Source organism: Garra rufa, chromosome 23 (assembly GCF_049309525.1).
Source record: "Garra rufa chromosome 23, GarRuf1.0, whole genome shotgun sequence".
Lineage (NCBI taxonomy): Eukaryota > Metazoa > Chordata > Actinopteri > Cypriniformes > Cyprinidae > Garra > Garra rufa.
This window is the reverse complement of record NC_133383.1, coordinates 32,225,424-32,252,473: the sequence shown is the minus strand read 5'-3', so window position 1 is coordinate 32,252,473 and position 27,050 is coordinate 32,225,424. Positions and strand designations below refer to the sequence as shown.

General features: G+C 40.8%; 2 protein-coding genes across 3 annotated transcripts in view; both read left to right on the top strand.

Annotated features, from left to right (window-relative positions):
- Positions 1-16,170, top strand: part of megf10 (multiple EGF-like-domains 10) — a 37,980-nt gene extending 21,810 nt beyond the window's left edge. Inside the window, exons 8-23 of the mRNA XM_073829410.1 lie at positions 613-787; positions 863-983; positions 1,125-1,288; positions 3,326-3,428; positions 4,520-4,666; positions 4,766-4,900; positions 5,137-5,265; positions 6,847-6,975; positions 7,065-7,193; positions 7,285-7,413; positions 9,552-9,779; positions 9,882-9,997; positions 10,291-10,414; positions 10,653-10,697; positions 10,921-11,127; positions 14,878-16,170. Of these exons, the coding sequence (XP_073685511.1) occupies positions 613-787; positions 863-983; positions 1,125-1,288; positions 3,326-3,428; positions 4,520-4,666; positions 4,766-4,900; positions 5,137-5,265; positions 6,847-6,975; positions 7,065-7,193; positions 7,285-7,413; positions 9,552-9,779; positions 9,882-9,997; positions 10,291-10,414; positions 10,653-10,697; positions 10,921-11,127; positions 14,878-15,035 (2,239 nt within the window). The 3' untranslated portion in view covers positions 15,036-16,170. The remainder of the gene's footprint in view (positions 1-612; positions 788-862; positions 984-1,124; positions 1,289-3,325; positions 3,429-4,519; positions 4,667-4,765; positions 4,901-5,136; positions 5,266-6,846; positions 6,976-7,064; positions 7,194-7,284; positions 7,414-9,551; positions 9,780-9,881; positions 9,998-10,290; positions 10,415-10,652; positions 10,698-10,920; positions 11,128-14,877) is intronic.
- A 1,536-nt stretch (positions 16,171-17,706) lies between these two features.
- On the top strand, positions 17,707-26,618 carry prrc1 (proline-rich coiled-coil 1). Of its 2 annotated transcripts, none has more exons than XM_073829683.1 (9): positions 17,707-17,844; positions 19,582-19,667; positions 19,746-20,117; positions 21,179-21,321; positions 21,408-21,510; positions 23,239-23,402; positions 23,572-23,675; positions 24,326-24,428; positions 26,148-26,618. In XM_073829683.1, exons 2-9 carry the CDS (start codon positions 19,589-19,591, stop codon positions 26,355-26,357), a joined length of 1,278 nt encoding a protein of 425 aa, XP_073685784.1. In that variant the 5' UTR covers positions 17,707-17,844; positions 19,582-19,588; the 3' UTR covers positions 26,358-26,618. The 2 variants fall into 2 exon arrangements, with proteins under 2 accessions (XP_073685784.1, XP_073685785.1); XM_073829684.1 differs by having other exon boundaries at positions 17,712-17,844; positions 19,577-19,667.
- The last annotated feature ends 432 nt before the right edge of the window (positions 26,619-27,050 follow it).

Sequence of the window (27,050 nt, the reverse complement as noted above, 5' to 3'; positions counted from 1 at the left end):
GCTGACACACCACACGTGTCACATGTGACAACAGCTGCTCAAACGGCTCTTTACAGCTGCTCTGTCCACAGGTAATGGTCAATACAGACCCACTACATCTGACACCTCACTCATGAACACCAGCCTCTGGTGGTGGTTTTATTGACAGCTATCAAAGAAGAAAGAAACTTCATTTTATCTTTTATAGCTGGGACCGCTCCATCTTTCAGTATCAAACGATGTTAAAATCCAGCGTCGAACTAGGCCTTGTTTATAAAACATTCATCAACAAACACACTTGCAAAACTCAGTTTCTGCCCCGGAAAAAAACAAACTGCATCATCCACTGTTCACATAAAACTGGTCAAATATAAAGAAATCAGTGGCTGTCAATCAAACAACAAAAAAAAAAAAAAAAATTTTTTTAACTAAAAACAGTAAAAATGTTGCACATACTAAAAGTGAATTTTTGTTTATGTTAAATGTTTGAAATATGAAACATTAAGGAGGTTTTGTGCTGATGAGGAGATCACAGCAGTAAGACAGAGTCTCCAGTCTGGGGCTGGTTTAGTGACAGCAGCAGCTGCTGGTTGATGTGTTCTCCAGTGAACTGATGTGATGTTTCTGTCTCAGCTGTCACCCCATGTCAGGCGAGTGTTCGTGTCGGCCGGGCTGGTCGGGCTTGTACTGTAACGAGACGTGTGCTCCTGGTTTGTACGGCGAGGCGTGTCAGGAGGTCTGCCGCTGTCAGAATGGAGCCGACTGCCACAGCGTGAGCGGGGAGTGTGTCTGTGCGCCCGGATATAAGGTACATCATCATAAAGACTTGTGTTTGTGTTTGTGTGTGCTGGAGTCGATCACTAATGTGTGACGGTCATCGCAGGGCTCAGATTGCTCCACTCCCTGTCCCGCCGGCACCTACGGCATCAACTGCAGCTCTGTGTGCTCCTGTAAGAACGCAGTCGCTTGCTCACCCGTCGACGGATCCTGCTCCTGTCAAGCAGGTAATTCACTGGAGCAGAGCTCACCTCACAGTGATCATTTACCCTCATTCCAAACCCATAAGAAATGTGTTCATCTTCAGAACACAAATGAAGATGTCTTGAATGAAATCTGAGAGCTTTCTTTTCTGGTGGTGGTGTCAGGCTGGCACGGGGTGGACTGCTCCATTAACTGCCCCAGCGGCACGTGGGGTCTGGGCTGTAACCTGACGTGCGTGTGCGGGAACGGAGGCGCCTGTAACGCTCTGGATGGGAGATGCACCTGTACTCCAGGATGGAGAGGAGACCGCTGTGATCAACACTGTCAGGTCAGTTCATCACCAACACATCATACTATGATACTGAACTCATTTACACACTCAAGGCCTGCTGTCAGCATGTTAAACCTCTTCTGGTACCTTCCTACACTCTTACAAATAAAGGTGCTTTCAAAGGTTCTTCACAGCGATGCCATAGAAGACCCATTTTTGGTTCCACAAAGAACCGTTCAGTCAAAGGTTCTTTAAAGAACCATCTCTTTCTTACCTTTTTTTGAAGAATCTTCTTCTGCCACAAAGAAACAGAAAGGTTCTTCAGATTTTAAAGGTTCTTTATGGAACCATTTAGACAAAAAAGGTTCTTCTATGGCATCCTGAAGCACCTTTATTATTAAGAGTGTATATGGACCCTTTTCACATTTCCAAATTTCTCAGATGTGAAATCGACATAGTTAGGTAAACCTCTATAGTGGAAACCACAAGAAAATAATTCTGTGTTTCTATTTGCTCTAATATATATAAAAACTATATAAAATATATTGAGAAATTGATGGGAAAATATGTCAGATTTGCCACTGTATTTTAAAGGGGTCATATAGCGTTGCAAAAGAACATTATTTTGTGTATTTGGAGTAATGCAATGTGTTTACATGGCTTACAGTGAAAGGGGAATAACACACACAGTTTCATCCAATCTTATGTTAATTTTAAGTACCCGAAGAGTTGTACTGCATCCTTCATATCTCCAAAAAGTATTAAGTTTTATCATATTCACAAAAGAAAGATACAGCTTAACGATTCTCTCCAAAAACAGCCGAGCTCCTGGAGGCGTGCCTTGGGCGGAGCTAAAGATTTACGAGAACTTGCGCTGATTGAAAAACACAGACATTTGATGCCGTTTCACTTACCATCTGCAGTTCTGAATCATAAGCGGGATCTTTTATAGCTGGGACCTCTCCATCTTTCAGTATCAAACCATGTGCAAATCCAGCGTCCAGCTGGGCCTCATTTATAAAACGTTTGTCAACAAACACACTTGCAAAACTGCGTTTCTGAAAAAACAAACTGCATCCACTGTTGACATAACGCTGGGTTCTTTGAGAAGCTGAGTAAGGTTATTTTTGCATTACAACCAAAGCCACACTTATTTAGAGACATTCTTCCCCAGTGAGTCCCGTGCAGCAGTGCAGCCGAATGAAGCACGTTGATGGGCTCTTGCTCTCGCTCTGGTCGATGTGTGCCCGGGTGAAATGCCCATACAAAAAGTTGCACCCTTCATGACGTCAAGAAGAGCCGTGATAAGAAAAACTTTCTGAAAGTTCTAAGATACCCGGCACAGAAATACTTTGTTATACGTCCAAATCGTTTTTTGAAACTTTGGCCATGTTTAGCCTGAGAATCCAACTCCTTAACAGTGGAAATAACTTATCATGCATGAAACAGCATTGGACCCCCCTTTAAAAAAAACACATTATTTTCTGCATACCGTACATTACTGTTGCTCCTCTCTGCCCTGCCTTTTTGCAAAGCTCATTGTTTAGAAAAGCACAGTGTGCCCTGATTGGCCAGCTATCTAGTGTTGCATCCAGTCATGACATAATTACGGATTATAATGACCACCATGGGGACGATACTATAATATAACACCATTTGTGATTGTAGAAACGACAAACAACAAGCACTACTCTACACTGCTCAAAAGAATAAATGTTCTACAAAATAAATAAAAGTTCTTTCTTTGCATATACATTTGGGTGGTGTTATGCAAATTTTCCCACACTGTGATGTAGATTTGTGGGGGCGTGTTTGAACGAGCCGTTTTAGTAAGGCGTAGATGAGTCACGCCATTTATAAAGAATATCACTTTGGGTTTGACGCTTTAATTTTTGCAACTTTACAGATCTTATATATGCACAAACAGATTGTACCACTCCAAAGACAAAGGAAAACGCATCATATGACCCCTATGAACACTCGAACAGCACTAGCTAGTTTTCAGAAATATAATTCCAAGGTTTTATTTTCAAGATATAGTGTTATAACATTTATTGTTTTAAAAATCTATAAAAACTGTCTTGACTGATGCAGGATGGGACGTACGGACTGGACTGTCGTGAGCGCTGTGACTGCAGTCATGCGGACGGATGTCACCCCTCGACTGGACACTGCCGCTGTCTGGCCGGATGGACAGGTAAAGTAGCTGAGGATGGGTGTGAGCCTGACGCTTTTCTTTTTTTTTAAAAGGTTACTGCTGTAACCCAAAGTGCCAAGACTATAACAGCCAAAGCCTCTGTGGGACCTCTGCAGTTTTCACATTACTGGGTTTTTTGGTGGTTGTTAGTAAACTCTGAACCTCAATCATAAATATGTATAATTCCATCCCATTTTCCCAAAACCATGTGTCCTATTTTTTTTTTTTTTATGTGATTAGGTTAATATGATTATCAGCAATATCCTTTCAAAGGGATAGTTAAAAATGAATCATTGACTCTCAAATGTGTATGTACACTGTTGCAAACAGTTGCTGGTCCCCATTGACTTGCATAGTATTTTTCCATACATTGGAAGTCAATAGGAAACTGCAATTGTTTGTTCTTCAAAATATCTTCTTTTGTAAGAAGCTCACACAGGTTGAGGGTGAGTAAATGATGACCGAATTTTCATTTTGTGCTGAACTGTGCCAGCAGCAGGTCATAGGACACACACACGTCAGTGTTTCCTGAGAATGAGCTGTGTGTGTAGATGTGTTATTTATGTCATGTAGTGAGTGCGTATTCTCTCCCAGACATTCCTCAGGTTTGTGCTGCACACCGGCAGCATACTGATGCTCTCAGAGCCGCTGGACTAGAATGATCTCCAGCGTTCTCACAGCGCCTAGCAACACACACTCGCTCTCAAAGGAGCTTTTGTCTGTGTTCTGGCTCCACAGAGACACTTGAGCGCTGCGCTGCACACGGACTGAGCTCCAGACACACAGGAAGAGACGTGTGTAGTCATTTGTCCTGACGGTCACCGGGTTAAGACCCGTTCACAACAACAACCATAGCTATAAGAATAACTATATTAGCACAACATCATTCTGTTTGTGACAAGCACACACTGTGCTCACGTCTTCGGCCACTTTCAGTGATCAAGCCTGATTTTGATTGGCTGCCAATGTTTTTATGGTTCATCCACTGCTCTTAAAGTGATTCTAACAACGTTGTTCCTCTGTGTCATTGTGGTTAACTAAAGTTCTGTGACTCTGCAGTGACGTTGTGTTTGTGTGTGTGTTTCTCACAGGCATTCACTGTGACAGTGTGTGCGCTGAGGGCCGCTGGGGCCCCAACTGCTCTCTGTCCTGTAATTGTAAGAACGGAGCGTCGTGTTCGCCGGACGAGGGGGCGTGCGAGTGCGCTCCGGGATTCAGAGGAACCACGTGCCAGCGCAGTGAGTGCTCAAACACACCGCATGCGTGTCTGTCCCGTGACCTCATGTGCGTTTTCTCATCCGCTCTGTTCTCCTCATGTTTTCCCGACGTGCTCCCAGTCTGTTCTCCGGGTTACTTTGGCCACCGCTGTAGCCAGGCCTGTCCGCACTGCGTCCACAGCAATGGCCCCTGTCACCACGTGAGCGGCCAGTGTGACTGTCTGCCCGGGTTTAAAGGGGCGCTCTGCAACGAAGGCAAGAAACGCCCCTCTCTCTCTCTCTACTACAGTACAGCTGTCAGCTAGTCTGACTTACATGCAGTATTAGTCCTGTTGTAAAGGGTTAGCATGTGTGGGGGAGTGCGTCTTCTGCACGCCATTTATTCTTCAGTTTATTTTGTAATGTTTTCCATTTCCAGTGTCCAGTATCTGTCCTGTGGTTGTGTCACTGGGCGGTGTTGTTGACGTGCTGCTCTGTCTGTCTGTCTGCAGTGTGTCCCAGTGGCAGGTTCGGGAAGAACTGCGCGTGGAGCTGCACCTGCACTAATAACGGCACGTGTAACCCCATCGACGGCTCGTGCCAGTGTTACCCCGGCTGGATCGGCAGTGACTGCTCACAGCGTCAGTATTCTGTGCACTCACACTACAATCACTGAAGCTCTAGCTCTGTCAGATTCAGACTTACAGGCTCGTTGTAAAATACAGACTCACTCCTTTTTATTGGTTGCTGTTTTTTGCGAGAATTTCGAAAAATGTCCTAAACGGGGCTCAGCTGTTTGATTTGCAGCGTTTGCAGAGTAATCCAAGACAGGCGAGGTCGGTCGGCGATGAATGTAATCCAGGGGGTTAGGCAAAAGGGTAATCCAACAGATCAATCGAGTCCGATACGGCAAGACAAAGGGTAAATCCAGACAGGCGAGAGATCCAAGGCAAGCGGCGAAACAGACAAGATGAAATTAACCAGACAGGGATTCAAGGCTTGAATGACTAGACCAGATAACAAGACTTGACTTGGAAATGAGGAAATAGCTTCGTAAAGTGCTAATTGTATTTATACAGTTCATGATCATACAGCTCAACTGGTTTGTTGTAAATTTTAGAAAATGTTGCTTTCCACATCTGGACAGAATGATCCCATGTAGTTCCTTTATTTGGTAAAGCTGATGTAGCTTTCATCCTCAGTGAAAGTTTATCATTTGGGAGAACTAGGAAAAGTTTGTTTTACCCAAGAATTGGAGTTAATTATGCCATCTATGTGTTTTGACCTCATTGAGTGTCTGTGGTCTCCAGCGCCCCCTGCTGATCATACAGAGAAACAATAATCAAACACACATGATCTGCTGATGTTTTATATACACTACCTGTCCAAAGTCTAGAATAATTATGATTTTTTTTTCATGTTTTTGGAAACCATGAATCACTTTGTTACATTATAAATGTTTTTTTTTTTTTATCTTACCCCCAAGTTTTGATAAAAATAATGGGGTTCACTTTATTTTGATGGTCCCTTTAACAAATTCTGTGGAGTAATGTTGCACTTATATATATATATTATCTTTCACCAGAATGTTAGTAGAGTATTAGTAGACTGGTGGGGTTAGTGTTACATTAAGTTGACATGTACTTGCAAAGTTACTTATAGTCCGTAGAATGTCTGTTGGGAGACCATCACAATAAAGAGCAGATATTAAGAAGACATAGTTATTTGACATGTAGGTGCAGTGTTATATATTATCAACAGAATGTTAAAAAGAGACCATCAAAATGAAGTGTTATTCACATCCAGTTCTCAAAAGCCTTGTGGACAAATGTTCTGAATGTGTTTTATGGCCTTATATTAGTGACTTTGCATAACTATGCATAAACGTTTTCCCAAATTCACAAGTACGAATGTTGTTTGCATATTACTGTAGCCCAGGTTGTGCGGAATACAGTGTAAGCAGACTTTAGACATTAATAGGTTCATAAGCAACTGAAAAAAGCTTAATTGTCATGGCAAAACTTCTCCAAGGCCTCAAAACCCCCTTAAACAGCCAAATATTTTTTTAGTATAAAACTTTTGAAATGTTTTTTTGAGCAGCTAATCAGCATATTAGAATGATTTATAAAGGATTATGTGATACTGAAGACTGGAGTAATGATGCTAAAAATAGTTATTTTAAAAATGATTGAATTTTTGATCAAATGTGTGTTCACCCTTAGCATGTCCTCCGGGTCAGTGGGGTCCTAACTGCATCCACACCTGTAACTGCCACAACGGGGCGTTCTGCAGCGCTTACGACGGCGAGTGTAAATGTACGGCCGGCTGGACGGGGCTGTACTGCACACAACGTGAGTCACAACTCTTCCCGCATCTGCTCTGAAACTGAACCTCCGCCTGACCGTCACAGTTCCCATCATTGTGCTGTTGTGCTCTACAGGCTGTCCACTGGGTTTCTACGGGAAGGACTGTTTTCAGGCGTGTCAGTGTGAGAACGGAGCAGACTGCGATCACATCTCCGGCCAGTGCACGTGCCGCACCGGCTTCATGGGACGCCACTGTGAACAGAGTGAGTATGAAACCCCGGAGCCGGTACTTTGATCGTTTCAAGCACACACTTGAGTCTGCATCTAACCCTCGGTTACTCCACTGACTTCCAGAATGTCCTGCGGGTACGTACGGATACGGCTGCCGGCAGGTGTGCGACTGTCTCAACAACTCCACCTGCGATCACATGACTGGCACCTGCTACTGTAACCCCGGCTGGAAAGGCACACGCTGTGACCAGGGTAACATTACATTAGCACTTTCAGTTATTTAATAGGGCCAATCTTTATTAGGGGCCAAGCACCAAAGGTGTTCTTCTTCTTCTTCTTCTTCTTCTTCCGTTTCTTCCGTTTCTTCTTCCACACATAAGTCTATGTCAGCCCATAGAACTGCTTGTGGGAAATTTGTGAAATTTGGCACACTGATAGAGGAAATATCACCATAGCAAATTTGGTGTCTCCAACCCAAACTATCTAGCGCCACCACTTGTCCACCACTTGTCATGTTTATGTTAATAACTTTCAAACCGTAAGGGCTAGAAACTAAATTCTTTTCCTCTGATTTCTTGGCTCAAGCCGATTCAAATCGCTATGAAAATTTTTCTGCCATTTTGAATTTTCAAACTCCTCCTAGGCTGTTGCTCCGATTTTCATGAAAACTCAACCAGATCATCTTCAGACCATGCAGACAAAAAGTTATGGAATTCAAGTCGTCAATTTGTCAAACCACTCTCTACTAACACTTGAATGAACTTGATGAAAAGCATGTAAAAATGCATGTGACGCTATAACTCAGAACCTGAGACAACCTGCTGTGTTTTCCCGTCAAGATTTGGAGAAACTTGTTCATGCCTTTATCACCAGCAGGGTGGACTATTGTAATGGTCTCCTCACCGGCCTTCCCAAGAAGACAATTAGACAGCTGCAGCTCATACAGAACGCTGCTGCCAGGATTCTGACTAGAACCAGAAAATCAGAGCATATTACACCAGTCCTCAGGTCCTTACACTGGCTTCCAGTTATGTTTAGGATAGATTTTAAAGTACTTCTACTCGTTTATAAAGCACTCAATGGCCTAGGACCTACATACATTGCAAATATGCTCACTTTATACAAACCCAACAGACAACTCAGATCACTAGGATCGAGTCAGTTAGTAATATCAAGAGTTCACACAAAACAAGGGGAATCCGCTTTTAGCTATTACGCCGCCCGCAGTTGGAATCAGCTTCCAGAAGAGATCAGATGTGCTAATACATTAGACACATTTAAATGCAGACTCAAAACTCACCTGTTTAGTTGTGCATTTATTGAATGAGCACTGTGCTACGTCCAAACAGATTGCATTATTTTATGTATAATCATTTTACTGTGCAAATTAATTTTAAAATCAATTTTTCTGTTTTTTATTGTTGTTATTGTTAACCATTCCTACTGTTTTTAATTAATTTAAATCAATTTTAAAATCATTTAAAATGTTCTTCTGTTTGTGTGATTATTATTTTAAATTTTTATGACTATGATTTTATGCTATTCCTCTTATGTACAGCACTTTGAATTACCATTGTGTATGAAATGTGCTATATAAATAAACTTGCCTTGCCTTGCCTTGCCTTTTGCCACCTAGTGGTCAGGAGATACGAAAAATGGCTATTTTTGCCTGTAACTTCTGACAGGTTTGGCTAAAAATCACAAAACTCTCTTTAGGTCTCTTTAGATTTGGTGGATCATGCAGAGTCAAACCATACCCAATTTTTCCACGTTGGCCATTTTGAATTTAGTCAAAAAATGCAATATTTTGCGAGCGCATTGGCGTATCATGAAACTCATTATGTGTCTTCGGCACCATGCCCTGACAGTACTCAAAAAGTTTGCGGGCAGCATTACCTTGTGGTTAAGAGTTCAATTGAAATTTTGAAAAATGCTAATGACTTTTGATTAAATTGGCCTATAGTACTGAAACTAATATGTCTTGATATATTGCTTGGGTCATGCCGAAAACATCGATACTTCCTGTCCGCCTTTTTGATTTATGTAACCATTATTTGGTTTTTCAGCCTGTTTGCACAAAATCATAAATATTTCTTTAATTGCTCATTGATGCAGCTGGTCTGATGCTGGCATGACTTATCTCTCCTTATTTGTACTTGGCCCCGTAATTGCTGCTTGGAGCTTTATTGTTTCCTTTGAATCCATTGGTATCAACAGGCTGTTTTAGAATAGCAAAATCATCTCAACATCAGAGATAGATACATCTAGTGTAGACGCTTCACAGCGGCACTGATCCTCTGGCTCAGTCTCATGGACACACAGTGAGGTTTGCGCTCAGCGGGATTCTCTCGTGTGGTCCATTGACTGTGTGCCTCTGATGTGTTTCTCAGCCGGCGTGATCATCGTAGGCAGTCTCAACAGCTTGACGAGCGCCGCTGTGCCCGTGGACTCGTATCAGATCGGTGCCATCGCAGGAATCGTGGTTCTGGTGCTCCTCGTGCTCATCCTGCTCTTCCTCTTCATCATTTACCGCAAGAAACAGAAAGGCAAAGAATCCACGATGCCTGCGGTCACCTACACGCCTACCTTGAGGACCAACACCGATTACGCCATCGCAGGTCAGCCTCACGTCTGATACTGACATGGGGACATTTCTTATCATACAGTTCCCAGTGTAATTGTAATCAAAGTGACGTGTGTGACGTGTTTCCTGTTTGTAGAGTCGCTCCCGCAGACTGACGTCCTTCCCAACAGTAACTATTTCTCCAACCCCAGCTACCACACGCTGACCCAGTGCAGCAGCCCGCCTCACGTCAATAACCTGCCCTATGGAAAGGTGCTCTACTAACGCACTCTGGGAATAAACTGAATAGAGCTTTTCCAATGCTTCTCTTACCTATGTGTTGCTAGAAGCGATTTCTGATTTATTTATGAGTAAATGAGGTGTGTAATTATTGCACAAATTGTACGCAAAAATGAAATGTTGACCGCAGGCTTTATTTAATCACAAATCCAAAGCCACCATTGTAACCCATGGTTTTAAGAGCAGTAAGCAACCAGAACTGAGGAATTATGTGGAACATTGTAGAAAGACAAGACTATAATTGTTGATTTTCTTCTGCCTCACAGCCGAAGAACAATCAGTTGTTTGTGAATCTGAAGAACGCTGAGCCGAGGAAACGTCTTTCACTGCTGGATCACACAGGAACCCTACCGGCCGACTGGAAACAAGGAGGATCCTTCAATGAGCTTGGTGTGACATCAAACCACTATTATCACAACAAACACAACACCTTAACACTTGACATGATCACGCTCAGTAGTGTAGAGAAGACAAGCAGCCAAACTGTGCAGTGACTCATTTCCTCAACGTGCAAACACTAGTCATTTCACACACAGCAGCAGCATCTTTAGCAGCATTTGAAGCCGTTAGCTGTGTCAACAAGAGGACTGCATTAGCTTGACTTCTTCTGTCTTGATTCTCTCATTAGGAGCTTACGGAGTCGACAGGCGTTACATGGGAAAGTCACTTCGAGGTAAAGGATCGAGTCTTGACAATTCTGTCATTGTTTACTCAATGAACATGTATGTTTTCTTCTGTGGAACACAAAAGATGGATCATACAAAGAGAGTCAGTGGGGTCTGATGCTCCAAAATATGTTCTTTTGTGTTGCAAAGAAGGCAAACATGTTTGGGTCGTGAGGGTGAGTAAATCCGTTCACAGAGTATGATGATTTGATGGTTTCTGTCTCTCTGCAGATCTGGTGAAGAGCGTGCCGTATCACGCCAGCTCCTGCTCTCTCAACAGCTCAGAGAACCCGTACGCCACCATCAAAGACCCTCCTCTGCTGCTGACCAAGAGCTCGGAGTGCGGTTACGTGGAGATGAAGTCTCCCGCTCACAGAGACTCGCCCTACGCTGAGATACACGCCTCCAGCCCTGTCAACAAAAACGTCTATGAAGTTGGTAAGAGAAATACAAATCCAGCAACATCAATGACCCACACAGTGTTCTTTATTAAAAGCTGATGTATTTATTGTATTAGAAAAGGTCATAGTCGTAGTCAGCCATTTTTATTTCTGCATATGAATTATATTTTTATGATGGGACTACATCTACTCCGTATGAACAGACTGAAGTGTCCAGTAGTTGTGCACAGCTGTAATGTATCCCTACAAACCTGAAGGCATCACATCAGTTCCCCCCGGTTAGCAGAGATTGAGTAATCGTGACTCGTGCGAAAGCAGCTGTTGTGTTCACATCATGTCGGCTGGGGAACCCACTCATACATTATAATCTCGCCGTCACGGCTGTCACTTCCATCAGCCCTCACCCTGGTCCGTTTGTCACAGGCACTAAAGATGAGGACAGACTTGCCAGAAAAAGATGACACTTTCCATCTGTATGATGTAGAAGCACAGTTTATGACTGTCCGCACATCTCTGACTACAGGAAACCTTCCCATAATGTTTAAAGGGGTCATATGATGTTGCTAAAAAGAGCATTATTTTGTGTATTTGTTGTAATGCAATGTGTTTGTGCAGTTTAAGGTTCATAAAACATATTTTCCACATACTGTACATTATTGTTGCTCCTCTCTGCCCCGCCTTTCTGAAACGCTTAGATTTGTACAAAACTCATGGTTGATGGAAACCGAGGTGTTCTCTGATTGGCCAGCTATCTGGGGTGTTGTGATTGGCTGAAAACCTCAAGTTTGGGTTACGCCATTTATCGTGTTGTGATGCCATTTCTGGGCACGCGAGACACATTATAAACCAGGCATTTGTTGCATCCAGTGAGGACATAAGCACTGATTATAATGACTGTCTTTTACACGTTGTGTTGCATTGCATCGGGCCATGTAAACATAACACCATGTCTGCATTAGCGATTGTAGAACGAGAAACAACAAGCGCTACTCTACACTGCTCAAAACTGCCGTTTGAATAGTACTGAATTCTTTAAATATGAAAATGTACTTACAGGCTGCGAGTCAGACGCATCAGACTGTCCTTCAACACTGGAATTGCTCCACTTTATAGCCTTAACCCTTTGTGTTCAGCTGGCATTGTGAGCTGCTCTCCCAGGTTCAGGAAACAGTCCTCTGTGAAATGTGCATCACCCACTCCAATATTTGCCTTGTACTGTTCCGGAACCGTGTTGTAAATATAACTGAACCACTGATTTCTAGTTGTGTCCACGTTTTGAAATGAAAACAAAGTACTTTCACTTTGGCAATGAAACACACTGCTTCTCCACAACTTGACAGCTGCAACACTACTGCAGCTGGTATAAAGTTAGGCCTTCTTTCTTTCCATATACATATGGGTGATGTTACGCTAATCTACTCTCCCCGTGACGTGGACCAGTGGGGCGTGTTGGAACGAGCCGTTTTAGGAAGGTGTGGCTGAGTCTTCACTTTTATAATAAATATGTCTTGGGTTTTGAGACTTTAAGCTTTGCAACTTTACAGATCTTATCTATGCACAAACAGCTTGTAATACTCCAAAGACAAAGGAAAACAAGAAACCGCATCATATGACCCCTTTAAACAGGTGCTCAAAGAAAAACCACAGAATAAAGCTTCAGTGTCTGAGCATTCATCTTCCATTGAGCACTCAAGAAACAGCTGAAGACACAGCCTTCCTTCAGCACTTCAACCACAGCACACTACTGCTGACTTGAGATTTGAATAATCTTTTGATTCGCACTACAAAGTGAAACTGTACACTTTAGGACCAATTTACAATACATTCCACTATTTAGTCATTTTTCCTGTTATTGATTCTTTAACATGAACAAATGATTTGGAGATGTGTCTCATCTGCACTATTGTTGTATTCATCTCATGCAGCAAACCAACAGGAAAACTCCTAAAATCAAGATACAGTATTTTACTATTCTTCCATACGGTTAAGCTCAGTGTTTGGGAAAGTTACTTTTACGAGTAATGCATCACAATATTGAGTTACTCCCTAAAAATGTAACGAATTATGTTACTTTTTATGGAAAGTAATCCATTACGTTACTTTTGCGTTACTTTTTAAACCCAGGCAGGACTTGTTTGTTTGTCTTTATAGAGAGAGTTCTATTGAAGCACTAATGCTAGTTTATCTAAAGTCATTTTTGCTTATTAGTATGATTTAACAGGATCATCAAAGGTCTGCAGCGAAGACATTGGTTAATAAAATGTGGTTAAATACATTTGTGTTATTTAACATGATTTGCATCATATTCTGAGTTTGCATTTCACTGTTTTAATTCATTTTGATAAATACTGAATCTGTTTTCTTCTGCAAGAGATAAATTAATGCATGTTCACATCAGTGGCGTAGGCAGAAATTGTATTTTGGGCGGGCCATTGAAAAAGTGAGCGGGCCTATATTTTTTCCTAGAAAAAATATTACTTAAATAATAATTAAACCTTAGAGAGTAGAAAAAATAATAGACAAACAAACTGCAAAAACACACCTTTATTTTGCAATATTCGGCAAAGGCAATAACAAAACACCGTCTAACCATCATGTTCAACAGTGCTCAATAAAGGCTGGACAAACCACCAGCATAGACAATAACCTGTCTATTTTATTCAGGTTAGTCAGCAGTGCAGAGCAGACAGTTCACCCGAAAATAAAGTAGGCTAAAAGTAAAGAAATTAAAATAATGAAAACTCTCAGCAGAGAACGGTTTGAAATAAATAACAACACACTCCCTAATTTCTGTTAAATCAACCATATACAATGCGATCAGCGGCTGAACAAGCTTCTTTAATGTTTTATTAAAAAAAAAAAAGAGTTGGCAGGAAAATACCTTCAGATTGGGTTGTGAAGGTGGTTCATCTATTGCAGTTAGATCGGCGGGAAAACCCGCGTCAGGCTGACCGGGAGAGATCACTGGCGCTGCCACCAGCGCCTGACTAGCCTTCTTGTGAGTTAATGAGTCTGAAGAACTGGGCTGGGTGGACTCGGCAGATGAAGGCAGTGGCGTGTCTTCTTCCTCAACTCTTTTTTTTTTTTTTTAATAAAACATTAAAGAAGCTTGTTTAGCCATTATTGTGGCGATGTTAACACACTGAATGCCGCCAGAAGAACCCGCCGCTCAGAGAGTCTTCCTGTCGCCCTAGCAACCATAACAACCAATTAGGCCTAAAGAAAATATATTCATATAAACCTGATTTTATTCGGCAATGAATAAATAAATCAGGTTTATATGAATATATATTTTTTTAATACATTTGAATAATAAAAATAAACTAAAAATGTATTTTGATCAAACTTGCCTGGGCGGGCCAGTGCCGCCCTGGCCCATTACTGGCTACGCGCCTGGTTCACATTTAGACTAATACCCCTGCTGAAAAAATCAGTTAAAACCAGCCTAGGCTGGTTGGCTGGTTTTAGCTGGTCAGCAGGCTGGTTTTCGAGGGGTTTTGGCCACTTTCCCGGTTAAGCTCCTCTGATGTGAAATTATATTAACTGTAGCACTTTTATATAATCCTTTCAAAACTACAACAATTTGTAACAGTTTTCGTTACTGATTTTTGGCTTTGCTATGCTTGAAGCCTCTTGTTGTTCCACAATGGGACTCAAGTTTCCTGCAGAACACTGCTGTGTTTTTCTGCTGTGACTTATTTATGAATAATTAGTGAGCTAAATGTATGTAACTCTGAGCACATTAGACATTACATAACCGTTTGAACCTGTATCTCTCCCTATCCAGAGCCCACCATCAGCTCTGTCCACACGCTCTCTAATAACAACTGCAACGGGCCATTTTGTCAGGATCCATACGACCTACCAAAGAACAGCCACATCCCGTGTCATTATGACCTGCTGCCCACGAGAGACAGCAGCCCCTCGCCCCACGACGGCAAATGAACAGCCAGAGACTTCAGTGACGGACCACAGACCTCTGCACCTCCACAGATCTCAGTTAACACTGCTATAGCCGTCTGTGTTGACATCCAGCGCTCTTAATTACTTCTGGCTTACAGGGACCAGTAGTTCTTGCGGAGGTGCAAACATTCGTAATCATAAACAAATCATTCCATTCATTAATAACAACATTTCCCACAAAAACATGACAATCCTTAATGTTTCTGATCAGATATGTCAGATTATCCCCAATGACAGTTTTTATTCATAGTGATATTTAGAATAAGTACTGTTTATCGAGACTGCACTGTCAGCTCTGTGTTTCTGTTTTTTTTTTTCTTTTCGTTTTTTTTGTCCGAAAACATTTCAGGTTTACCAAAGGTTGACGTGCCCTGATAAAGCACCATTTGTGTTGTATTTATATTGACAACCACCCAGTATGTATGGTTTACAGTCACAAGTTTTGAACTTTAGCATCATTTTTGGCTTGTGCCTTTTGATTTTAGTCGTATAAAACATGATAATGACTGAAATGAAGGGCAGATAGTTTAGGTCAGGGGTGCCCAGACTGGGTCCTGCAGAGTTTAGCTCTAATCCTGGTCAAACACACCTGAACCAGATAATCAAGCTCTTACTAGGAAACTTCCCGCAGGTGTGTTCCGGCCAGTTGGAGCCCCGAGTTTGGGCGCCCCTGCTTTAGTGTAGTACTTCATAGTTTTTAGCAAGCTAAAGCTGGACTTTTGCGAAGAAAGACAAATCTTTAAGATGATGTGTGATGGGGTCGGTTTGATACGAATTCATCTTTGGAGTATTAAAGCTCTGAGCCTGGACTTTAATTGTATAAATCTGTACATAGTACCAGTTCTTTTATGAACTGCATTTATTTCCTTTTAAAATGTAACATATTCCTGAATTCCTCTGTAACTTGACCAATATTGCGTAAAGCAGGACATGCGGTGAAGACTCGGCCTTCACTGACTGGACCTCGCTATACTGTTTTCCTATTTGTTTTGTTTTGTTTACTGTACTAAGGATGCCACACGAAGAAATGATTAATAATACTGATTGCAAAAACAACTGTGTGTGTGTATGAGTGTGTGATGTATGTATCTTAAAACTGTATCTTTATTTTGCTTTTCTCCAATTTTTTTTTTTAAATAAATGCACAAAGTGTAATACGTTTCATGAGGTGTCATTGACCTCTTCCCACTGATAGATGATCTAATACTGTATTTCTACTCCACAACCACTTTCTTTCCTATTTTCCTATAGGGTTTTGTAATGGGGTTCCTTTCCAGTCAATCTCTGCATGCTGCATCAAAAGGCTGCATGTTGTTACTGAATTTATTTTAGGGCGGTTTCAAAATTTTAATCTAATTATTGACACAGTGTGTCAATTAATTAATCTAATTAATCGCACATCAAATGTGGCTGAAGAATTGCCCTAAAAGATCATTTAAAGCCATTATTGTGTTAAATGAGAAAAGCATCCAATAGACTTTACAAAAAGTAGCTTTACATGAACTGTGGAACATAAAAAAAGGATAATTTGTGAAATATCTCAGTTCATATAATGGAAGTCAATCTTAACCAAAACATTTAGTTACCTGCATTCTTCAAAATAAAAATAAATCATTTTTTTTTTTAAAGTAGCAAAAGTCATCCAGGTTTGAAAGAACATGCAGGTCAGCAAAACATAATTTTTAGGTAAACTATCCTTTTTTAAAGTATCAGAATTTTTTTTTTAATGAAAAGAAACTAAAACTGCCAGTAGGTGGCGGTAAATGTCATTAATTCATTTGATTCATTCAAAGGGCTGATTCATTCAAGAATTAAATTTCAGTTATTAATTAAATTAAAGTCAATCATTCAGAAACAATCACAGCTATGTGTTCCTTGGAGACACAACAGTTGAGCAAAAACAAACAATAAATATACTGAATGAAATGTAAGATGCCCTATGCAGGTCTGGATTGTACCTAATGTGTTAATCATTTTAATGTGTTTTTATTTCATAACCAGTTAATTAAATGAGCTCTTTAAATGGGCAGATAGAGTCATTAAATAATCGAATATACTGAAATGAGAAAGCACATTGCTCTTTGTGGATGACCCTGGACCACGAAACCAATCATAATTCTTTTCAATTTAGATCTGAAAGCTAATTAAATAAGTTTTCCATTGATATATAGTTTGTCAGGATGCTTGGCTGAAATACAAGTATTTGAAAATCTGGAACCTGAGTGTGCAAAAAAAAAACTAAATATTGAGAAAATCGCCTGTTGTTGTCCAAATGAAGTTCTTACCAATGCATTTTACTAATCAAAAATAAAGTTTTGATATATTTACGGTAGGAAATTTACTAGATTTTTAGATTTTTACTTAATATCTCAATGTTTTTTGGCATCATTTTGACCCATACATGTATTTTGGCTATTGCTACAAATATACCTGTGCTACTGAAGATTTTTTTAAGTGCGTGGAGGGTCTGGACATTTTGAAACGAATGATTCAAGAGAGCCGATTCGCTAAAACGAGTCACTCTTCGCACCACCGCTGAATAATTAAACACACCTCCCGAGCTCATCGTTTTGGCGTTGGTTTCTTGTAAATATTTGTCTTGTGTGTTTCTACTACTTCTGAATAACTTCCAGACTATTTGTTGATCGGTGACATCGCTGTTTTGTTGAATCGCACGTCTCCGTGTTAGACGTGGCACTGCGTGACGTCATCAGCGCGCGGCCGCGTCCCACTGTGAACTCGCACTTTATCGGCTCTCCTTTAACATTTACACTCAGTTTGATCGCGTCAGGTAAGAACTATCATACATGATTTAACATTTATGATTCATACCTAATGAGGATTGTGTAGAAACTCAGTTAAGTCGCGCGGTTTGCTGGAAAAAATGCTGTTAGCTTGCAGCAAAACTCAGAGACATTAGACATCAGTCATGAGACATTAGACATCATCAGATCTCTGACATTGATCAGGAATGAGGGATCAGTGACGTCAACAGTGTAATCGATATGACTGTGTGATCGATCAGTGTGAGTGCCATAACACTGTTCAGGTGTCTGCTATAAACTAAACACTTGATATGAGACCGCCTCAGAGCTATTACAACATTAAACACTGAACCTACTGCACAGACATGAATCCGTTTTTGAGTTTTAGTAATGAAATAATTCACGTTATGAACATTTGATCCATATTGATAATGTTTTCATATGCATATGTTGGCATATATAGAGATCTGGATGTCCTGAACAGACAAACAGCCGAAAGATGTGATTGTGTTTAGTCAAAATGAAGGAGAAAACTGTTTATCTTTGACATTAGCATGTATTTTTAATGTTTTATGCCTCATCATACTTCATGATCCAGTGTAAGGACTGTATTCTTATATGATTGAGCTCAGTGCATACTACATTTTTTCATCATGGCCTTCTGTTTCTCTAGTTGTGTAGCACCAATAATAATAATAATAATAAAAAAATGTGCATAGACAGCGAAATTTAGTGAAAACCCTATCTTGCCAGCAGCGAATTACCACTTTAATTTAGGGCTCTTTTAAAAGTTGTTTCGGGAAACAATAATAAAAAATAAAAAAAAACACATTGGACATGTGATTTGATCTAGGGCTGCTCGATTTAGGCAAAAATCATAATCACGATTATTTTGGTCAATATTGAAATCACAATTATTTAACATGATTATGACTGGGTCCAAAACTTTGCTAGTTATTAATTTAAAGATAGCAATACAGCAGAAAAAAGATACACATGAAAAAAAAACTGCTTTTTTTGGAAAAAAAATAATACTGAAGTCTAAAGTAGTCTAACATTACTACAAAAATTGAATGTAATTATTTGAATGTAAAATAAAACAGCGTCTTCACTGTAAGAATTAAACATGTTTTGTTTCTTATTAAAACTAAAAAAGTCAATTCAAGAGCAGTGAGGGATTTTTCTTTGTATTTTGACATTAATATTAAGCACAGAGACGGCAGAATGAACGTCATTTGTTGCCGCTTTAAGAGTCACACAAATCCGTTATACTGTCATTCTCAACTGTTTATGATCATTTAAGACATAACTGACAAGGGTTTACATCAATAATCACCAAACGCCACATTTTGAAATATTTCTGTGTGTATTTGAGTGTTTAGGTGCGCACCTTCAGCTAAAAGATAACTTTACATGTGCGTGTCTCTGAGCGCATACACAGAACAGGAAGTTATCTCACGCGCTGTTAAAAACACAACATCAAAGAAGCATTATTAAATCAAGCACGTCCTGTTTTATAAGTCACGCTACACGGTTTTGCTGATTTGCATGTGAAATTAAGCTTTTATAGAGGAGCGCTAGCACACCACTGGACAAGGAATCGCAATAATCATTTAATGTCGATTACTGCATTTTCATGATTATTTGAAGCCGAAATCGAAACTGAATTGTGATTAATTGCATTTTGACTTCACTGAATTTTGATTAAAAGCCCTAGTTTGATCTGTCTAGTTTGTTGATGTTCTTCATCTGTGTCAGGACAGAGTGAAGATGATGGAAGAGAGCGGCATAGAGAGCATCCCTCCGGCCACCCCTCCACCACCTGCACCCGCCACCGCAGCCGCCAGCGGTACGAAACACACTCGTAAACACTCACACTGCTATTGGTCTGGCATCAGTGGTTCATGTGTGCTCTTGTTGTGTTCAGGTGTCTCGGGTCCTCTCTCCAGCCCCCCTGGCGTCTCTGCCTTTCCTCCGGGAGGCTTCTCCAGTCCCGTTCCTCCAGTGGCTCTGACCTCCACACTGCCGCCCATCCAGTCGTCTGCTCCTCCTCTGTCTCTCAGCTCCATGAGTCTAAGCGGCCCATACATGAGCCCCGGCGCTCGGTTCTCCTCTCCTCCTGCCGGTCCTCCGCTGGGCGCCGCTTCCCCTCTGGGCCCCGTCCTCTCTGCCCCCCCCATGGGCCCCCCCACCACCGGCTTCTCTGTGAGCGCAGGATATGACATCACCCGCGGCCATGCGGGCCGCACCCCTCAGACGCCGCTCATGCCCAGTTTCTCCAGCGCCTCACCTATGCCAGGTCTGGACATGAGCGTCATCTTTAGCGCTCTGAAAATGATGCTTCTCATATTTTTTTGTATTCTTTGTGGTGGTTAGTTTGAATTAGGGATGCACCGAATGTTCGGCAACCAAAAGCGAAAAGGCAGAATAAATGATAGCAAACAATGCTGTGACGTGATCAAATAGAGGCGAGCACTAATGATCAAACATGTGGTCAGTGTGGAAGTGTTTAAAACTGTCCGAGAAAGACACAAAACTCATTCCCAGCAGCGACAGCGAGAGACTGTTTAGAAGCGCATCGCATGTCTTCATGAGGAGAGAAAGGTTACTGTATGAAGACTGAAATCATCCATTAGTCAATCAACTCCAGAACGTTCTGTTGTCTAATACACCAGACACCAATTGTGTTTATTCTGACAGCAGCTCCTTAGCCAGGGTTCAAAGACCAAAGATGACAATCATTCACAAATCTGACTGAGCTCTTCTTGTGGGTTTACCACTAAATAAAAGACAACATTCAGAAATGTTAGTATTGGCATTTTACTGTTGTTCTGGAAAATAAAATAAAGTAAGAAAAAAAAATTGGCTATTTAGTTTATGCAATGGTGAAAAAATTGGCAAAATACATGGGGGAAAACAAGAAAAACTGTTCGGTAATCAACCTTCGGTCCAGTGTTTTATTTTGTTCAGCTTTGGCCAAGAATTTTTTTATTTCGGTGCATCCCTAGTTCAAGATCCATGTTTGCACTGCAGAAGTGGCACAGAAACTGCATCTGTAGTACATTTAGGTGTATTTACATTTAACTAAATTAACTAAAACCACCCACACTGACATAATGAGTGAGTGAGTGAATCATTCATTCAAATGATTCATTCAAAATAGATGATTCTATCTAGAGTGAATGAGTGAATGAGTCATTGAATTTTTTTTTTTTTCCAAAAACATGGATTCATGGATTCTCAAAGCCCTAATATATAGAGATGGTTTGGGTGTGTTTTATGCTAAATGAATAACCTCAAGTATATAAGGGGATGATGGTCATTTGATGCTGTAGTTTAGATGTGATTGTGTTTCTGTAGGGATTGTCACCAATCCCATGATGCAGCAGCCGGTGTCTGGAGGGTTAGACGTCAGTTCGCCCATCACGTTTCCCGAGGACACAGATGATCCCAGAGTGACTCCGGACGCCGGCTCACCTGGTGGATTATGGGGCTTCATCAAGGTACCGCACACATGTCTACAGCGTAAGGCCACAGAGACGTGCTCTCGTACCCGTGTGTGTCCTGATGCGTTGTGTTGTGATCTCAGGGTGTAGCCGGGAACCCCATGGTCAAGACCGTCCTGGATAAGACCAAACACTCTGTGGAGTCCATGATAACCACACTGGACCCTGGGATGGCGCCGTACATCAGTGAGTGCTGCTGCTCTGTGTCTGTCTTTGTTTGGGTTTAGTTTGATTTAGTTCATTGCTGCTTAAGTACTTTTTGTCGTGGAAGTATGTGTAGTATTAACTTTGGCAGCTATTTTCAGTTTTAGTCTTAGTCCTGTTTTAAATGTAAATTGTTAGTCTTTATCATATTTAGTCAACCTTATCCCGTTTAGTTTTAGTCAACTAAAAGTCTCAACATTTTAGTCTAGTTTTAGAGAAAACATGACATTTTAGCAATAATGTTACTATTACTTAACCGTACAGCAATATTCATTTTTGGCAGCTTTTTTTAATTTAGTCTTACTCAAATGCAGTGTTGGGGAAGGTTACATTTTTAAAAGTAATGCATTACAATATTGAGTTACTCCTTAATAAAGTAACTAATTGCATTACTTTTTATGGAAAGTAATGTATTACGTTAATTTAATTTAAATTTAAAGGAACACTCCACTTTTTTTTGGAAATAGGCTCATTCTCCAACTCCCCCCGAGTTAATAAGTTGATTTTTACCGTTTTGAAATCCATTCAGCCGTTCTCCTGTTCTGGCGATATCACTTTTAGCATCGCTTAGCATAGATCATTGAATCCTATTAGAGCAATAGCATCACGTTCAAAAATGACCATCAAGTTTCGATATTTGTCCTATTTAAAACTTGACTCTTCTGTAGTTATATAGTGTACTGAGACCGGCGGAAAATGCAAAGCTGCGGTTTTCTAGTCTGATAAGATTAGGAACTATACTCTCATTCCGGCGTAATAGTCAAGGAAGTTTGCTGCCGTAATATGGACACAGCAGGCGCAGTAATATCACACAGCGCCTGAAATTAGTTCCCAGCTGGGTAACTTCCAACGAGGAACACTCCCTGTGCATGCAGTTGGTCAAGATGTGCTGCGATGTGCTGTGTGATATTACTGCACCTGCTGTGTCCATATTACGGCAGCAAACTTCCTTGACTATTACGCCGGAATGGAAGTGTAGTTCCTAATCTTTTTTCTCTGTTAAAACAACAGCAGTTGAGTAAGTGCATTTGTTCAGCAACGACAATCACAAACAATATAGTCAAGATCTCATGACTGAACACAGACACTTTCATGTAGACCGTTAAACTCCAGCTTGTTTGTTGGTGTTTTCAGCTCATGGTTGGCAGCAGATCCGCAATGAGGAGCGAGCTTGTGCGCATGGTTGCCAGATTGCTTAAAGCGAGCAAAACGCCTAATTCAGGGATTTGAACTCTTGATATCTGGCAACCACACACAGAAAGCTTGCCTAGCAGAGGCATGTACAGCAGTCCGCAATAACTATTGTCTCCTTTTTTTGACAAAAATAAAAAGAGGTTTTTGGTAAAGTTTTTTTTTTTTTTTTTTATAGATTTTAGTTCATTTTTTTTCTCAACGAAATTGCGTGTTGATATGGTCACAGTATTTTTTTATTGACCTTATTGTCATCTCATCTTTGTCACGGGGAAAAAAGCTCGTCAACAAAAAAAATTCAACATTTCAGTTTTCGTTAACAAAATGAACAGTGCTTTTCAATTTATTTTTATTTTACCCTCTACCCACAAACCTGGCCATCACCGCATCACATGAGCTCATATTCGAGCAATATGAAACTGCTAGCTGTATAAAGCTGCTCCGTTGTGATCGAGACGTACTCGTATTCGAACGGGCAAGCAGTTGTTGTGATTGATGTGATTATGCGGTGTGTGTCAGAGTCCGGAGGAGACGTGGACATCGTGGTGACGTCGGATAAGGAGGTGAAGGTGGGAGCGGTGCGGGACGCGTTCCAGGAGGTGTTTGGTTTGGCCATGGTGACGGGAGAAGCCGGTCAGTCCAACATCGCCCCGCAGCCGGTGGGATACGCCGCAGGGGTCAAGGTGAGCACGCCTCTGCTGTATGAGTCATGAGTACAACAGACCTGGTCAAATGACAGGAAACACTGAATCATGTGACTTCAAACCATATGAATTCATTAGAAGTGTGTGTGTGTGTGTGTGTGTGTGTGTGTGTGTGTGTGTGTGTGTGTGTGTGTGTGTGTGTGTGTAGGGAGCTCAGGAGCGCATTGACAGTCTGCGTCGTGCCGCCGTCATTCATGAGAAACAGCCCGTGGTCTCGGTGGAAAACTTCATCGCAGAACTCTTCCCAGACAAGTAAGAAGCTTTCCATTAATACACAATATTTGCCACCTGGAATTGAGTTTTTACCTTTTATAATGAGCAGTTATACAGTTCTGCACTCTCACCAATGTGGTTATTGATCAGAACATTATATGTGACCCTGGAGCACAAAATCAGTCTTAAGTAGCGCGGGTTTATTTGCAGCAATAGCCAACAATACATTGTGTGGGTCAGAATGATTGATTTTTCTCTGATGCCAAAACATTAGGATATAAAGTAAAGATCTTGTTCCATCAAGATATTTTGTACATTTAGTTCTGTAAATATAACAAAACTTGATTTCTGATTAGTAATATGCATTGAACTTCGGACAACTTTAAAGGCGATTTTCTCAATATGTAGATTTTTTGCACCCTCAGATTCCAGATTTTCAAATAGTTGTATCTCAATCAGATGATGTATATCTCTCAATTTACAAAAAGAGACCCTTATGACTGATTTTGTGCTCCAGGGTCAGATATACTCTTACTAATAAAATGTTGTCAACTTCAACAAAAGCCATCTTGAACTGCACAGAATTTACAGAAGCTGCATATGTCTTCACAATTTTTTATGCGCATAGGGAAATGTATCCTGTCATAATAGGAGGAGCTGAGCATCTATGTTCATTCTCTCTCCATCAGGTGGTTTGACATCGGCTGTCTGATCTTGGACGATCCAGGAAATGGCATTCACATGGAGACGTTCACTCAGGCCACACCTGTGTCTCTGGAGCATGTACAGCAGGTAAAGCTCATCATTTCTCATTTGTTCGCAGCTGTTCGCAGTGATGCTCTGTCACAGCTGTCTGAGGCCATTTTCACACCTGGCTTGTCTGAATAACATCACATTATCCGCCTTTCTCTAGAAACTGACAAGCATCTCACTACAGTCTTCTCTTTTTAAGACCAGAGATCCCCAGCTGAAAGTTTTTGCTAATATATATTCTGAAGAAAGATAGACATGTCTAGTGATGAAAGGCAAAATATTAAATATCATGGATGAATATTTACTGAGTAATCAATTATTTTGTAGTAGAGGGAGGCCCAAATATCAGTTTTCACCTGAGATTCAGAGTCAAGTTACAGGAGGGTAAAAATGAATTCAGAAAGATGGCAGCATCTTTATCTTATTTTCACACAGAGATGGGCATTTATATTAGTAAAATCTGTTGACTTCAGCTATCTTTGTTGCATTATGTGCCAATGGTGGGCTTTCAAAAATGGGGAAACAGCACTTTTCAAGTTGTTCTCCAAAGTTTGCATGTCTGTAAATAAAAAAATAAATAATTTAAGATATTTGAATGCCCTTTTAGATGTTGGCTCTTAACAAACTTTCCTTTTGACATCTTTATTTTTTTTAATGTCCTATGAGATTCGGTTCGCATAGATATTGTAGTTGGCTCCAGGAGTAAATCATTAAAATGTACACATTTTCAGTGGTCAGAAACCAAATGAGGGTCAGTTTGAAAAAATACAATACTTATTTTATTTGAAAAATAAAGAACAAATAATGTTGTGCATTGAACATACCAGTCTGAGTGCCATAAACATTATTTTTCCAAAGTTTGTGTGCCTATAACTCAAGAAGTATTAAAGATATGGCAAATGATTTTAGATTCTAGTTCTTCATAAACTTTTCTTTTAGAATCCTCATTTCGAGGCCCTACATCATTCATTCCCAGAGATATGAGATATGAGGATCTCTAGTTTTAACATTATTTGTTCTTCAGACATTCCTTTTTTAAATAAAAGAAGTTTCGTATTTTTTCAAACTGACCCACATGTGGTTTTTGACCACTGAAAATGTGCACATTTTAATGATTTACTCCTGGAGCCATACTGAAGTTCCAATATCTCTGGAACCAAATCTCATAGGGCATTAAAAATAAAGATGCCAAAAGGAATGTTTATTAAGACCCAATATCATTAAATATCTTTAGTACTTCTTGAGTTACAGACATGCAAACTTTGGAGAAAAACCTGAAAAGTGCTGTTTCCCCAATTTTGAATGATCACCATTGGCACATAATGCAACAAAGATAAAGTCAACAGATATTCCTAATATAACTACCAATCTCTGTGCAGAAATAAGATAACGATGCTGCCATCTTTAGGAAGTCATTTCTACCCCCCTGTAACTTGACTCTGAATCCGAGGTGAAAATTGGCCTTTTGACCTCCTTCTACAAAATAGTGGATTACTCAGTAAATGTCATTAAATATTTTGGCGTTCATCACTAGACATGTCTATCGTTCTTCAGAATAAATATTACAAAAATCTAAAATTGAAGCCAGGGCAGTTTTTGAAATTTGGTTGATTTGACGTGGATTGACGCAATAACAGTTTAAGTTCCTGTTTCAGAACAAGTGCTACACTAAAGCAGTCAACTCACATTAAAGTGGAGTGTATTTAGTGGTGTCATTCTACTACGCTGGTTGGTGATGTCCGTGCTGTTCTCCCGCAGGCGCAGGCGCTGACTCCTCCAGACTATAACCTGCGCTGGTCCGGTCTGCTGGTGACGGTCGGGGAGGTTCTGGAGAGAAACGTGCCCAACGTCAGCCGCACGGACTGGCACCAGGCCTTCACCGGCATGTCCCGCCGACAGATGATCTACTCCGCCGCCAAGGCTCTGGCCGGCATGTACAAACAGCGCTTGCCCTCCAGGACACTGTGAGCGCGGTGTGTGTCGCGATATACGGACGCACGGCTCCCCAGAATCGCACAGGAACCCACATTCCACCCGCAGACGTCCTGTGTTCTTTTGGTCACGTCCCGCAACGAGACTGAGCCGACTCTAAATGCCAAAAGAAATCAAACCTTTCTGCGTCAGGTCTGAAGTAAACAGTTACAGGGCAGAATAACTAATATCTAGCTTTTAAATTATTGATTGAATTTAAAATCGTGTCCTCGATATTGCATTATTATTAACAATTGACAACGCAGCTCATTAAAATGATCAGATCTCGCCAAGATTCATAACACCTGTGTTTACGTTTACAATCAGACGCTTTGACTTGCAGATTTTTAAATTGAATTGTTGAAATCAATATTGTGAATATATAATTTTGATGTTAAGGTTTTGGATCTCATTTTATAGCCTTTTTTTTTTCAGCCTAATCAACAATCGTCGATTCGTGTCTGCATGTCCGTTTCTTTCTCAACTCAGTCCGTGTCAGTCAGCGTTTACGGATGAAATCGGATCACCAGCTCTGCTATATATATATATATATATAAACAAACCCGTTACTGTAGATGTTGTTACACAAAGCAGTCTTACGTCGATGTATAGTCTGAAGTACTGCAGATGGGCGTCAGCGATGATGTGCGGCAGGATCTTGGGCTCAGAGCGACACGGGACACGGCCGCC